General features: G+C 40.9%; 1 protein-coding gene and 1 long non-coding RNA gene across 2 annotated transcripts; both read left to right on the top strand.

The window, feature by feature from the left end:
• The first annotated feature begins 24 nt into the window (after positions 1–24).
• PIGM (phosphatidylinositol glycan anchor biosynthesis class M) lies at positions 25–2,008 on the top strand. Its single transcript, XM_026082125.1, has one exon. It carries the CDS (start codon positions 25–27, stop codon positions 1,285–1,287), a length of 1,263 nt encoding a protein of 420 aa, XP_025937910.1. The 3' UTR covers positions 1,288–2,008.
• A 553-nt stretch (positions 2,009–2,561) lies between these two features.
• On the top strand, positions 2,562–4,837 carry LOC112973818. Its single transcript, XR_003256076.1, has 3 exons — positions 2,562–2,605; positions 2,848–2,977; positions 4,574–4,837. It is a non-coding gene; the product is annotated as an uncharacterized LOC112973818 (long non-coding RNA).
• Positions 4,838–14,815: the final 9,978 nt, after the last annotated feature.

Raw genomic sequence — 14,815 nt, 5'->3', positions numbered from 1 at the left:
CGCTGCCCGCTGCCGCGCGGGGCGATGGCGGCGCGGTGGCCGGGGCTGCGCTGGGCGCTGGGCGCGGCGCTGGCGGCGAGGCTGGCTCTGGTGCTGTACGGGGCGCGGCAGGACGCGGCGCTGCGAGTGCGCTACACCGACGTCGACTACCGGGTGTTCACGGACGCGGCGCGGCTGGTGACGGCGGGGCGCTCGCCCTACGCGCGGGCCACCTACCGCTACACGCCGCTGCTGGCCTGGCTCCTCACGCCCAGCGTCCACCTGGCCGAGGCCTTCGGGAAGCTGCTCTTCGTGGCCGGGGACCTGGCGGCCGCCGGCGTGGCCTACCGGGCCCTGCTGCGGCGCGGCGCGGCCGCCGGCCCGGCCTGCACCTGCTGCGCGGCGGCCTGGCTCTTCAACCCCCTGCCCATGGCTGTGTCCAGCCGCGGCAACGCCGAGGCCCTGGTGGCCCTGCTGGTGCTCGCTGCCCTCTACTACGCGGAGGGCGGCAGCATGGGCAAGGCCGCTGCCTGCTACGGGCTCGCCGTGCACTTGAAGATATACCCGCTGACTTACGCGCTGCCCATCGCGCTGCATCTGCAGGGCCAGAGCAAGCGGCGTGGCAGCGGAGGGGCCGCGAACGCGGGGCGCTGCGGAAGGGCAAGGTTTCCCTTGCTCAGGTACCTCTGGCAGCTCCTCGTAAACCGCGACGTGCTGCTTTTTGGAACAGTTGCTGGATCTGTGCTGGGTGCCTTGACCGTTGTGTTTTACTRCCTCTACGGCTGGGAGTTTTTGGAGCATGCCTACCTCTACCACCTGACCAGGAGGGATATCCGTCATAACTTCTCTCCCTATTTCTACATGTTGTATTTAACTGCAGAGAGCAAATGGAGTTTTGCCCTTGGGCTCGCAGCCTTCCTGCCCCAGCTGCTTCTGCTCCTGGTTGTGTCCATAGCGTTTTACAGAGACCTTGCCTTCTGTTGTTTCCTACACACTGCTATTTTTGTGAGTTTTAACAAAGTATGCACATCCCAGTATTTTGTCTGGTATCTCTGCCTTTTGCCCCTCATAATACCTAGTATTAGGATGTCCTGGCATCAGGGTGTACTGCTTCTCTCTTTGTGGTTCATTGGACAAGGCCTGTGGCTCGCTCCCGCATACTTTCTGGAGTTTAAAGGATATAACACTTTCTTACTTATATGGTTGGCAGGCTTGCTTTTCCTTTTTATTAATACCTTCATACTCATTCAGATTATTTCCCATTACCAAAAAGGAGCACAAGTGGCTGAAAAACCCAAACAACAGTAATAAACAAGCCAAAATCCAGAAACAGCGCCACTGTTTAAGGAGGCTTTTCATACCACCAGCAGCTGGTTTAATGTCAATGTATGTTCCTTGTACTAAAGCATGTCCTATGTAAATGATCCTTTGTCAGGGCCCTGAGGACGCTAATAGGCCTTAATTGCACTGAGCAGATGTCCGTGACTCTGGCCTTGTCTCTCTGGGATGGACATTGAAACTACGCTGTAGCCTTGTCTCCTGGATGGACACTGGACCCGCCTGTCCTCCAGTCCTGTCTCTGCCCCCAGCTCCTGCTGCTCCTGACTGGACTCCCCTGACTTGCCATGCCTGGGGTTGTTGATGGACCATGTTACCAGCACCCACCTCTGCCTGCCATGTCCATATGACATGTCCACTGCACCTTGGTCAGTGAGGGCACTGCCTGCTCTGGGCTCACCCTCAGCCCCCGGCTCGTCCCCTGTTCTGGAGCCGCCCTGCTCTTCCTGTTTCTTGACATCCTTTTGGTCTCATATGTCTCTCTTTGTTATTATTTTGCTTTATTCTTTGTTGTTTGAGGACTGGTGCCTCTGTCTAGGAAAACATAGATTATAAAGGGATGTTGGAGTTCAGCAGTCTTGTATGTTAGTAAGTGGGGTTTGATTCTGTTTCTTTGTTTTTGCAAGGGTGAAGCAAGGGGTTTTGTTTCKCAAGGGTTAAGCTAATGAATAAATATAAGACAATCACTTAATGTATACACTCAGATCTTTTTTTTCTCACACTAACATTTTGGTTACACAATGTTTGTGACTGTACCCAGTCTTTCTTCAGCAAAGTAGGAAAAAGTGATTGTTTTGCAGTATTGTTTAACTCTTCGGAACTTTATAATTTATTTGATGATTTGAATACCCTACTCTTTTTCCTTTTCAGTGCTCTTTGAATTTTTGAACAGACTTTTTCCCCTTGCCATTCAGGAATATCTTTCCAAATACCTGTCTTGGATCACATAAATGTATAAAGTAAAAATATTTGTGTTCCTTGCTGCCATGATCTAAAAAACAGGCCTCTGCTTTAAATTACAGGCTGACAGTTGTTGTGGATATTAACTGTAACAAATGCAAATAGAGTCACAGTATAGATATAGTATAGTTGTCTAGAGAGGCAACTATATCCCCAAAGCATAAGAGTTTATACCAGAAGGAAACTGAAAATACAGTTTCTCAGTAGTTCAGTATCTCTGCTATTAAAAGTAAATGAAAAAGAAAGTGAAAGGGGTTGAGAAAGCAGGGCAGTTGCTAGAAGAAAGGAAAGTTTTAAAAAAGCAAGCTTTGCAACCTGTCAAAATAAGGTACTTATTCCCAGATGAGACATGAGAAGATGTGGAATGGAGTATTAGGTAGTAGTGAGAGGAGCTGAGAGCCATTTTGGAGTCAATACTCTTTCTCCCCAAATTTATCCTAAGTGGAGTCTGGTCTACATAGTTCTAGACAGGGGAAGAGACTGGCCATATGTTTTTAAATAAAATCTTAAGTTCAAATAGGCATATGCCAAATCTAACCTAAAAATTTTCATATTTGCCTCATCTTTTAGTTACATCCTACCTAGCCTTACAGGAAAGTAAAGTTTTTAATGTGTGAAGTGGAGCAGAGCTTCAAGGCAAAATAATATGAATCCAGTCGGTGGAATTCCTAAGATTATCGATGGAAAAGAATGTGGCCAAGTAAGTCTGTGTTTTGGGTTTGTGCTTGGCATGCCACCTCTTTGAATTCTGAGGTCTCCTGAGGCCAGCAGCTCCAAGTCTTTCTTACCTACAGATTTTCCTTTCCTGGTTTTAGTTCTACATCTTGGGGCTGAATTGTAGGGTTTGTTCTGTAAATTTTCCTGTTGCTGCTTGGCCCCACTGAGGACAGTAACATCAAAGCAGAGAAAGCCCCAAGCCACCGGTGGCCAGAGCCGAAGGGCGTGTTATCAGCAGGTTTAACAGTGCGTTTGCTGTGGCCCAATTCAGCCATTCTAACGTTATACTGTATTAGGAGGAAGGGTGACTTTCATGCTTAGGCTGGTGGTGGTTTGTTCCACTCCCAAGCTTGACAGGCCTTTTGGTTTTCCTCACCGGTCTCACTTAGGTACCTCACACAGGTCAGACTAGCCTCGGCTTCTCCTGTTTCTAAGTCCAGTACTCTCATAAGGCAAGCGCATGTGGTTTTAACAAACTTGTCATTTTTCAGGCAGGTCTCACAGCTACGGCACTGGTTTTCCTTCCTTTGGCTTTGCCGAGAATGGAAGGAGGAAAGATTTCTAGTACCAGCTTGTCTGCCTCTTCCACAAGAGGTTTATCAGTAAAAAGACTGGTGGTACAAGCTACATCCATGAATAGTTTAGTTTTTTATTTATTCACCAAAACATTTTGTATGTGCTATGAGTGTGTGAACAGAAAGAGTGTCTTGCATCAGTTTATTTTCCGAGGTAGAGTTATGACATGCCCAGTTAGCCTTTCATCACAAGACCGAAGAGGCTTTTCTGCAGCAATACCAAGGCTGCCCATAACAGGAGCCGAAGAGACTTACTGTGAGCTGACATCTTCCAAAGCATGATTTAGAGCTCTGACTGTGCCCGCCCCATCCCAGGGTGCATGCAATAGCTTGTGTTCAGTCACAGGTTACCTGGTCGACAATTTTTCTGTTGCAAATGGTGTATTTTTCTTCCCCTAAAACAATGCTTTGCATATGTTTAGTAGACCACATTATGTTCTGTTCCTACACCTTTCCCCTATTTCTTCCCTGCTATTGGAAAAGAAAGTAAATGGATGCCAAAAAGCATTTCCAGTTTCAAAAAAAACCTGTGGCATTTGGAGCTACTGTGTTCATGACAGTAATGTAATGGGGTTTTTTAGGGAAGAAGAATTTCTTTATGACAGATATGTTCTTGATTCATTAGTAGTTAAATCATTTTGAGGTCTTCAGAAGGAAAGTTCTATGACAATACAGACTAAAGAGTGCCTTTCAATAAAGGGTCAATACCAGCCCTTCAGTGATGATTTGAGAAAGTCGTGCATAAATAGGTTATAAAAAGGCTTTCATAAAAACTTAGATTCACAGTCATCAATTTAATAATCCAATATGAGTCCCTCTTTTTACAACTGTTGTTTTGTAAGTCAACAATGTCCATTTTCCTCCTGGTAATTAGGAACGAAAGTGACTGAATGCTAGTTTTCATTTCCTATCAGGGGCTTCAAAACGGTAACACTGTCTATTTTTTAAAAAATGGTAAAAATGCACGACAGATCTGAAGTGTCTCATTTGACCAAATTTTACAGATTGCACTGAAACCAGCCCTGAAATGCAAGTACAAGATGTGGAAAGTGGAAGTGAAAAGAAGAAAAGAACTTTTAGAACTTAGCATATGGTCCAAAGGCTCATGACTGGATTCACAGGTGACTTTAGTCAAAGTTTCAGCATTTAGCATTGATTTCTGTAACATTTATAAATGGGATTACTAAAATAACAAGGCTAACCAAAATATAATAATTAGTGCTTCATTAAGTTAGTATGAGCCTGCTAAATTAGCATCTCTGACATAATAATCATGTACCTTGGTCTGTATTAAACAACTGCCCTGTCTGTCACTGGCACTGTATTGATTTCTTTGGTAGTAAGGGCAGTAATTATATGCTCCAAACTGAGCTCATCAGTTTTCTTTTTCAAAGAAGCAGTGTACCTTGAAGCTTTTATATTTAACAATAAGGGAAAATTCCAACATTTTTCCTAAGGTTTTGTAGAAAAAGCAAATGTTGAAGACAATAAATCATCAAGAAATCATTCCTTTTTTTTTTAGCTGAGAAAGGGTCATCTGTTTAAAAGGGCTGCAAGCATGTATAGTAAATACATAGAACTCAAAAAGTATATTCTTCATATAATTCTCAAAGACAGCTTCAGAGTGTATATCTTTATGTTAGCCTTATCACTGAATAGGTTTAGCCTCAACTTCGGACAAAGCATTTACTCAGATTGAAACCCAAACACCAATGCAACTTTCTTGCTCAGGAGTGCATTTAAATGCACCATATGCACACATCTAAACATTTACCTGCATGTACACAGGTATAAAGGAAACTTGTCCCAGTCAAGACACCTTTAAATAACAAGGTTTTTTAGTGAGCTGCCCTCTGCAAAATAGGTTTCTTAAAGGTTTCTCATATTCAGCACCCAAAAGCCACTGGTGATTCTCTAAGACTTTAATCACGTAAATCTTGATGCGCAGGGAAAGTAAAAGAATATGCAGCAAGGATATTGAATTGTAACAGATGCATTCAAGAACGAACAAATTCTGACTATATTTGAATGTGCAAATTTCACCAGTCTTGTGATCTTCATTACAACAATCTGGTTTGGTCACATTATTCATGTAGGATGTAGCTTCCATCACTAAATGATGAATGATGTCAGAGAACTGCATTTATGTTAGGTAAAGTGTTGCAAAGTTAAAAACTTCTCCTGATTAAGTAGTGCCATTGTTATGTATTTAAATTTAAGTTACTTTTCTGTAAAGAACTTAATACATCCATTCATTTAAAAAAAATATAGCATTTGCTGTTTAGGCATTTGCTAACACTTTCTAAGCCTCTTTTTCATTGCATGCTGTCCAGCGTATACAAGAARGACCAAAATTTTTCCTATTTTAACAGCATAAGTCAATAGTAGCTCTATGTCAGTGGAATTCCTCCTGATCATCTCTTCAGTCTATGCACACTCCTGCTAACCTGTTAGCAATACCGAGTCTCTGAACTTGTCGTAACTTCAATCACCAGACTGTTAAATTGCTCAAAAGATACAAGTTTGCCGATACAATTTTCCATGTCAGTGGGAAGTAGTGTTATCATTATTTTACAATGAGAGACATAAAGCACAGAAAGATTAAGTAATTTGTATAAGATGAAATACAGGAATCGCTATCAGAGGCAGTAATAGAAAACCCTAAATCTTCAGATTCCCATTACAGAGCCATGGTGATGAGACTCTTCTGCCTGGCACAGGCATTGACTGAGGCAGGGGCCCCTGCAGATGCAAGAGGTTGCCTATTGGAAGCAACCTTAATGCATAGGTAAAGCTTTAACTCCAGCCTTTTCTAATTCTTAGAGCTTAACTTTGAACCTTTAACATTCTCTTCAGACAAAACTTTTCATATAAGAAACTAAGTACTCTCCTTTGTATATATTGCAAGAGTAGCTTGCACATAAAGAAATGACAGATAAGAGATCCTCACTATTTCATATGGAAAATGGTGATATTCCTTCTGTGGAAGAAATGCCTAAAGGAAATGTCTGTATCTGATTATATATGAAGATAGGACTTTTGCCTTGGAAATCAGCTGAAATGTAGGCAAATTAAAAAGTAAGCCCATACAGTGAAATCTACATTACTTGTATGAAAAGTATTCTATCAAAGTGTGCTTTCCCTTTTTACAAGAGGAAAATGAGATCTCGATAATAATTGTCAGGCTGGATGAACATAACTTTGATTCCTTCACATCATCATAAAGGGTCTATAGGGTGTTACATCCAAAGTAACACTTGTGGAGTTGTATAGGTGTGAGTTGTAGTAGGGTGTTAATAGGCAATATTGCTGGTGTAGCATGAGAGAATATTACTGAGCAATCACTCTGAACTATGCTTTTTGAAGGTTAACTCAAGTAAAAACTGATTTCTACTTCACAAGCCAGCAGCTGTGTTAATAGAGATGGTAGTGTTTTGACAGTAATTTTCCAAGGAGAGCTGCACTCTGTGGCCCATATGCTTCCATTCTGTGTAAAAGAACATTAATTTAAATCCCCTGTTGATATGACAGGCAACATTTTTAATCTATCCCTTGTCCCTCCCACTGATCAAATAGATTGAATTAGCCAGGAAACAGGCTCAGAAAATGAAGTGAAAAACAAAGTATGATTACCCTTCTTTTATTTTCTTTATCGTATAGTGTGAATATATTGAATAATTAAGAAGATTACCATTTGGAACACAGTCCCATTTGAGCCTGGGGTTGGTGTACTTTGTTAATATAAGATATTTCACCCAAGTGCACCTGAGGGAAAATTGACTGAATGGGCTGCATGGACTTCTGCCAAACGGCAGTAAAGCTACTGATAGCACATATTATATGTCAGTTGCAAAATTAGCACTATTTTGCTATATTTTTCTATCATAACAACTATATAATGACTAAAAAGTTAACCAAAAATAGCAAAATGTTTAAATTCTAGTTTGAAACTTCTCTTACTCAAAGATTTTGGAAGACATACATAGCCATAAACTCACTAAAGGAGAACAAATGCCATACCACATAGTATTAATAATTCATTAATTATTATTTCTGTCCCACAGCTGACATCTTCCTGAAGAAAGTAGCACTTTTTTTTAAAAAAAAAAAAAACACAGTTTGGCAATTCACATGAGTAACAAGTACTTCTCCACCTTAAAACTGTGAGATGTATTTGAAAATAGATTTTAATTACCATTAGCACTTCCAAGTTTAGTGTTGGCAACAGCCAGCTTGTTAATTCCAGCAGTACAGGAACTGAAGTCATGACCAATTTTCCTTCATGCTCTAATAAACTGGTTGATTAAGTATAGGAAAGTTTGTTGCTGGAAGTGAACCAAATGTTTGTTCACTGGAAGGAAATACTCCATGTCTAGGGCCAAAATAATGCATACAGGACGGAGCAAAGTGATGAAGAAACAAGGACGAAAGTGAGACCCAGTAGACCTTCACTGTTGTCTTGCCTCTGCCACTAATTTACTGTTAACAAGTGATTTCAGCTTGCTGTGCTGTTTTCCTCTGCAGTTTGTGATTGTTTTATCAGTTGAAATGACAAGCTATTCTAGCCCTACGGTGTCTCCTAATCCATACCTGTAACACATTACCATGAAGTGATTGCAGTCTTGTTTGAAGCAGTTGCAAGCCTGATTGTTAGGCAAATGGTAAACATTTACCAAAAGACATTTTGATTATTTGATTTTAAAAAAAAGCTTTTTTTTTTTTTCCATAGATTTAAACCTTTTCTGTGGGATGTGTTAGGCTCCCAAACACATTCCAGCATTGCATTAGTATAAGAGGACAGACGGGTGCTGAAGCTAAATGAAGATCTAGAAGAGGATTAACAGCACTCATGATAAAAAGCTAGACAATTAAAAAAAATTAGAAAAATTATAGGGTAGTTGATGCCACAAGTAAGATTTTATTATTACTGGTCTGCTTAGATTGTATTGGAAATTGAAAGTGTATTAGGGAAATGAAACCACAGACAGCTTTGCAGCTGGTATAGTTACTATTGCCTCACTGCAGGAACTGTCACAGATAACAGCTGAAGAACCGCTTCTGCATTTCGTAAAACATCCTATATATTATGCTGTTATCCAAGCAAAATTTAATAGTTTTACTGCACTATGAGGGCAAATTTTAATACTACATTCAGATACAGGTGAAACGAATTATTTCACATTGGTCTTTCTCCAAAGCTTTCATGAAAACATGCACAGACTACCAAAATGAAATCCAGACCAGATGTGGTATGACAGGAACAGTTAAAGGGAGCTCTAAATTTGCTTCAGCCTTCCAAGCTCCTAGAACAAGGGTATGCTCCATGCTGGAGGATGTAGGTGGTGGGGATGCACAGATGCAAACTTCCCCATAGCCTGCCCAAAATAGATTTTTCCATGGTTCTTAAGGCAATTGGATGTTTCCCTAAGCTCCTTAGCTATAATAGTATGGCAGCAAGCACAGGAACTTCATGCCCACCTTGACAGGATAAGCATCTACTAAAGATGTAGGAAGAGCCCCTCTTGGGTTACAGGGCCATCTCAGGCCCTTTACCAGAGCATATCCATAGCCTGAGAGTGGATGGCTAGATTTACTGCTTAATAAAATGGATGATGACTGCCAGCAATGTGTTACTTGATAATATTGGATTCCAAATGCTTTTTATTTGTGGAGGCAGGTGTGACTGTATATGCAAAATGAGAAGCATGCAAATAAATATGACTCAGAGCAAGAAGTCAGTCTTATTATAGTTCTAATGTCAGGTACAGAAAGGTCAGAAAGGCTAGAATTAGGTGTCAGTAGTGAAAACAGATGTGAAGATTGAATGAACAATGGCTGGTCCTTCAGTAAGAAGTAACTTGGATTTGACACCAGCCCATGTTTCCATTTTTACCTATGTTCAGAAAAAATGTTTACACAAAGTACTTTGTGAATTTCATTACACTCAGAATAAACTTTACATCAATTGAAAGCTTGAGTTTTCAGGATTGAACTCCCTTTGAAAGGAAAGGGTAACATCCTCAGCTGTCCCTTAGAGAGAACTGGGCCTTAGCAGATTCCTTAGGAATGGAAATGGGTACATTTAGGAGACACAAGACGTTGAGGATGCTAAGTTACATGGCTCTGAGGACTACTGGACAAATATACAGAAGACAAATTTGTCACAGCCTATTAAATACAAAAGCATCTACTCTCTAAGCTACACATCACTGCAAACTAGAGAAGTGTTCTGGGAAAATCTCTCCTCTGTTTGTCTAGTTTGCCTCTGCATCTGTTACTGACCACTTCTGGAGACAGAGCATTTGGTATGACCCTTTACGGCTGTTCCCAGGTTTTAACCACAGAAAAGTCCCCAGCAGCGCATTCATGGCATAAAGTATTCTTGGTTGTGCCCTTTCTTTTATACAATTTGAAGTCATACGTCAGGCACTGTCTCAGTTCTGGGCCTGTGCATCTGCTTGCTCTTTTTTTCAAGAATGGATGCTACCAGATTGTGCCAGTAAGCCACAATTGCTACTCCTTTCATTGGCGTTTCACAAATGACAGCAGCTGGTGACAGATTGATAGGTGAGAAGGTGAGAAAAGAGACAATCAAAGCTGACAAAACAGACCTGTTGGATCAGAGAGATGTTTTTAGCTGGCTAGGTAATTAAAAACTAGGTAGAGCCAGGCAGTTTATTAGGCCAGGTCGATTTATGCATACCCTCGAGCTTGGCTGCCTTCTCTCCCAAAAGCAAACCATAGCTTTCTCATGGGGCTTCGTAGGTTCTCTGTGAGGTGGGGGAAAGAAAAAGTGGGAGAAAAACAGAGATAAATTGGCACAGCTCCAGCCACCTGTACTGATATGTCTTGTCTTGCTGTGAAATACAAAAAAGATCCACCCTTAGTGCTGTACTATTAGTACTTAGGCAGCTGAACCTGTTCTTACTAAACTTTCTATTTTAATAATGTTTTGCTTTCAGGTTTTGAATGATATGTACTGCTGTTTATGATGAAAATTAACTTAGTGCAGAGGTAAGAAAAAACAGTGATAGCCTACAGAAAACAAAAGTGTGACCTTTTATCAGAAAAAAAAATTATATAGATTACTACAGTTAAAGTAGTAACTGTAGTAGGTTACTTTGTAACAGAAGGTTAGGTACCTACACAGTAGGTAACCTTGCAACACAAGGTTAAAGTGCCTGGCAGATTCTGTATCTAGAAAACTATTTAAGTTAGGAAAGAGGACTGGGCAAAATTCCTCTCTCAACTAATTCTGTGGTATAACCAGCGATGACGAAAGAAAACCCATTATACATGGTATAGATCAGAACTATTCAAATATCACAAGTCTAATGTGTGACTGCAACTGCTAACAATTTTTTGTAGCTGTTTGTTCTTGCTACCCAGACTTGCTCTTTACCAGTGATGCAACTCCCATCCAAATCCTGTGCAGTTAGATAGATATTTCTTGTATCTGGTGGCTCTGGGTAGTTCTGGTCCTGAGGTCTTTGAACCTGACTGCTCATGCTAATTCACTGTGAAAGACTGTCATATATTTTTTCTGTCATTCATTGCTGCTGATTTTATGATGATCCCCTGAGAATTCAAAGATGGCAAGAGCTATCAAAAGCTTAGTTGCAATCTGGAATACATTAGTGTTAGGAAAGTTTCTGCTTTTTTCTAAATCAGAATTTCCAATTTAATTATTCTTATATCAGCACATTTGCTAGTATTTTTTTGCAGGCAGGCTAATTCTAACAACATCTGGGTGCCACGTGGGACTTTCATCCCAATGGGAGCAGAGTTTGCACTGGACTTCTAGGAGCTGCCTCTTCCYAGGCTCTGCGCGAGGAGGTTGGAAGCCCAGCAAGAGACATCACAGATAAACACTGTGGCTCACAAGATGTTTAAAAATGCCTTCTTTAAAACCACTGGTCATCAATGACATTTGCTGCACTTTGTCTCTTCACTTCACACTACTGTAGTTTTTTCTGAAGTTTGGCTTTGATTATGCCTCTGTAGAAAGAGAAGTGAACTTTTGTTACAGAGTCATTACAGACAATTTACAGTACCGTATGAAAACGTATTTTTGACACAATTCATCAAGTTTAACACCATATTAATTTAGCAGTCTAGCAAATTACAAGTAATTTGATCTTTAGTATTGATTAGTAGCTGACATTCTGTCTAAACTTAATCCTCAGGATGATATAGTCTCAGCTGGGGACTTGCTTGGAATTTGAGCATTATTTGGAGCTAAATAAAAGCAAAAAATGAGGAACTAATACAATTACATCTTCTTGTCAAGCCAGGGTGTTAGAACTAATTCAGGTGCTTTGACTGCAGGTCAAATTGAAACACTGTTTAAAAAGGAATCATGCTGCATTAGTCACTGAACATGCATATTGTTCAGCATCTTAAAGGTCAAATACATTCATGAGAACATGTAATCTTATGCATGTTTGGAAAATGAATATGAAGAAAGTATCTCTTAGAAAAGAAGAGGATCAGAATCAAAAAACCCTGTGGCTCCCATTTAGATGGGCAGCGTGGATGCTATTCCTGGGCTAGATTTCTGCAAAACAATTTCAAGAACACTCATGAAAAATAAAGGGTATACTTTAGCCTTGAGAGTTTAAATAGATACTGTGCTACCATATGGCAGAGCTGTTTTCAAAGCAAATGCAGGGTTTTTGCTCTTGTGAGGCATCAGATGGCAAAGAGGTTGGTACCTAGAAGCCATCAAATCTAGATCATCAGTACCAGTCAGTTGAATGGGACAGAAAGTAACTTTAAGCTGGTGGCCTTTCAGTAGTTTATATAAGACACAAATAATGAGTATATTTATCTTCCAAAGGAACAGAAATATATGTAGGATACTTGTGATAAATGATACTTATTCTTGTGCAATCTTGGCATAGAAATAAAAATTTGATGCAGCAGCAAAGTGAATTATCCCTTTTCATAAGAAGTGATCTTTCCATGTTCAAGGACTCATCAGTATCATGTGTGTATTCTGCACACCTGCTTTAGAGGTAGAGAAACCCAGTCTCTAGCGCTGCTGACCAAGCACCTTCCAAAGCATTACAGCTACTTAAAACAAATACCTTTTATATTGTTAGAGCAGGTGGGAAAGCATTGATAGCAACAAAAGATAAAAACAGGATGAGAAATATTGTATTATGATTTATCTCTTAATAAAGGCTCTGGAGCAAGCTCCCATAGAAATTCTATGACAAACTGTGACAAGACCTCAGTCAAGCTTTTAAAGCATGTCTACATTTGTGTTTTAGTTCAGAGCAGTAGTAAAGAGAATTCACCCAGTTGTCACCACCTATTTTGTGTTAGTTTGGGCTGCAGAGTGTTACTGGTGCTCAGAATCTGGATTTCTTTTGGAGAAGATCTGCTCCAGACACGCACCTAATAAACACCAAGCCCTGTGGGAACAGGTGGCTCCAAATCCATGAGTGGATGCACTGCCATGAAATTTTCTGGCACATGTGGAACATGCATGCACTGGGACAGTGCTCTTGAGCCACGTTGAACACTCTTGTGATACGCCACTGTACTCTTTGTGTTATTTTAAAAGCATCTGCACTTTCACATTTGCTGTCAGCTGCCAGTGCTCAGCTCTTTGAGACTGGCTCTTGTTTCTTCCACTGAGATGTCCCCTAATCAGTGTCTTTTTCCTTGTTTGCTTTACACTCTGTTGCCATCCCTGTCTTGATGAACTCTTCTGAAGGGCTTGTCTCTCTCACCCTGTTTCTTTTATTGTTCCCCTCTTTCCACCTATTGTCCTTCCTGCTGGTGATGGCAGTCATTCACAGCATCCCAGGAGATTCAGCATGGTGACACCTAAGAAGATGATCCTGTTCATCAACCTGGGCTGTGAGGAGGCCAAAAGCTTTGCTAGAGCAGAAAGCCCAGCAGCTGCATCAGGAAGTTGAGGTTCACGACTGCCCACGTGTGGGGGTGGGGTGGCACGCCCAGGAGGACTTGTTGGGGTGGAAGGGAGCCCATGGTATATTGCTTTCCTCTGCATAAGCGGAGGGAAGGGACAGCATGGTGCAGCTGAGAAATCAAAGATGTGTGGGATAGTTTCCTTTCAGAGACCTCCTATCACACGCAAAATTTAGTAATGTAGTTCAGGAGGACAAGACTAGATCTAGTCTGCAGTCAATCCCCCAAATGTGTATCCTGTATTTGCAGGGGCCTCAGCACCAACTGTTTCAATCTACTTATCTGCTCGTATTACACTGCACTATTCGCTAATTGTGGCATAGCCTGAAGTGACTGAAAAGGTTTTCACTTTTAAAAAAGCTATGGGTATATTTTCCATTAACTTGAACAAAAATGTATGTGAACATTTCAGCATTCAAAACAGGCTTTCCAAGCCCTCTGGAAATCAATGCAAATACAGAAGGGTAATTAAGGGCAGAATTTGGCAAATACGTTGGAGCTTTTATAGGATCTATGATGTGCCTCAGTGTGAAGGAGAACTTCCTTTTTCCCAGTAGCCAGGATCACAGTATTTCAAGTCCAGACCAGAGGTAATAGTGTCAATACTGTTACTTTTTGACTACTATGTATTGCTGGATGAATATCTATCACTGTAAGAATGGACCCTAAAGTAATTAAGCAGAAAATAAGACAGGGTCTCTGGAATTTCATCCATCCTAAAAAAGAAAAAAGAAAAGCAAAAGTAAACACAGCCTACTGTTCCTCTCTCCTTCTTGAAATGAAACATGTTTTCTGAGGGTTCTTTTCCAGTTATGAATTAGGTCTTCCTGTTTGGCCATTTGATATAAAAAAAAGCAAGAAAAAAAAGAAAAAACAACAAACATAGAAACATGAACAACCTTCTTAGACTTATTTTTCTGGAGTAAAAAAAAAACCAAAACACTGATCCAAACTGCTTCTGAAAATCTTAGCAGCTAACTTCACTTTCCCGTATTTGGCTAGAGAAAAACTTGTCTTCAGTTCTCCACAGATCTACCTTGTATTCACATCTTGAGGAAGTTTCAGGGCTTCCCATTTGGGTGCCCTACCCAGAATCCACAGAGACAATAAATTGTCTCTCGGAGGGACTGAGAACTAAGCATGTTTTTATTAGTTACCAACTCACCTCGGAATGTGATTGCCACAGCGTACTAGCCATGTCAGTGTGCRCGCGATGTCCATTAGTCACATCACGACAAAACCTAACGAGACTTAGAGGCTCCCATCTGAAACAGCACACTTACTTATTTTATCTTTATTGCCAT

This window comes from Apteryx rowi, unplaced genomic scaffold, assembly GCF_003343035.1.
Source record: "Apteryx rowi isolate R43461 unplaced genomic scaffold, aptRow1 scaffold_568, whole genome shotgun sequence".
NCBI classification, from domain to species: Eukaryota; Metazoa; Chordata; class Aves; order Apterygiformes; family Apterygidae; genus Apteryx; species Apteryx rowi.
Note: the sequence above shows the minus strand (reverse complement) of the source record. Positions and strands in the feature narration are given on the sequence as shown.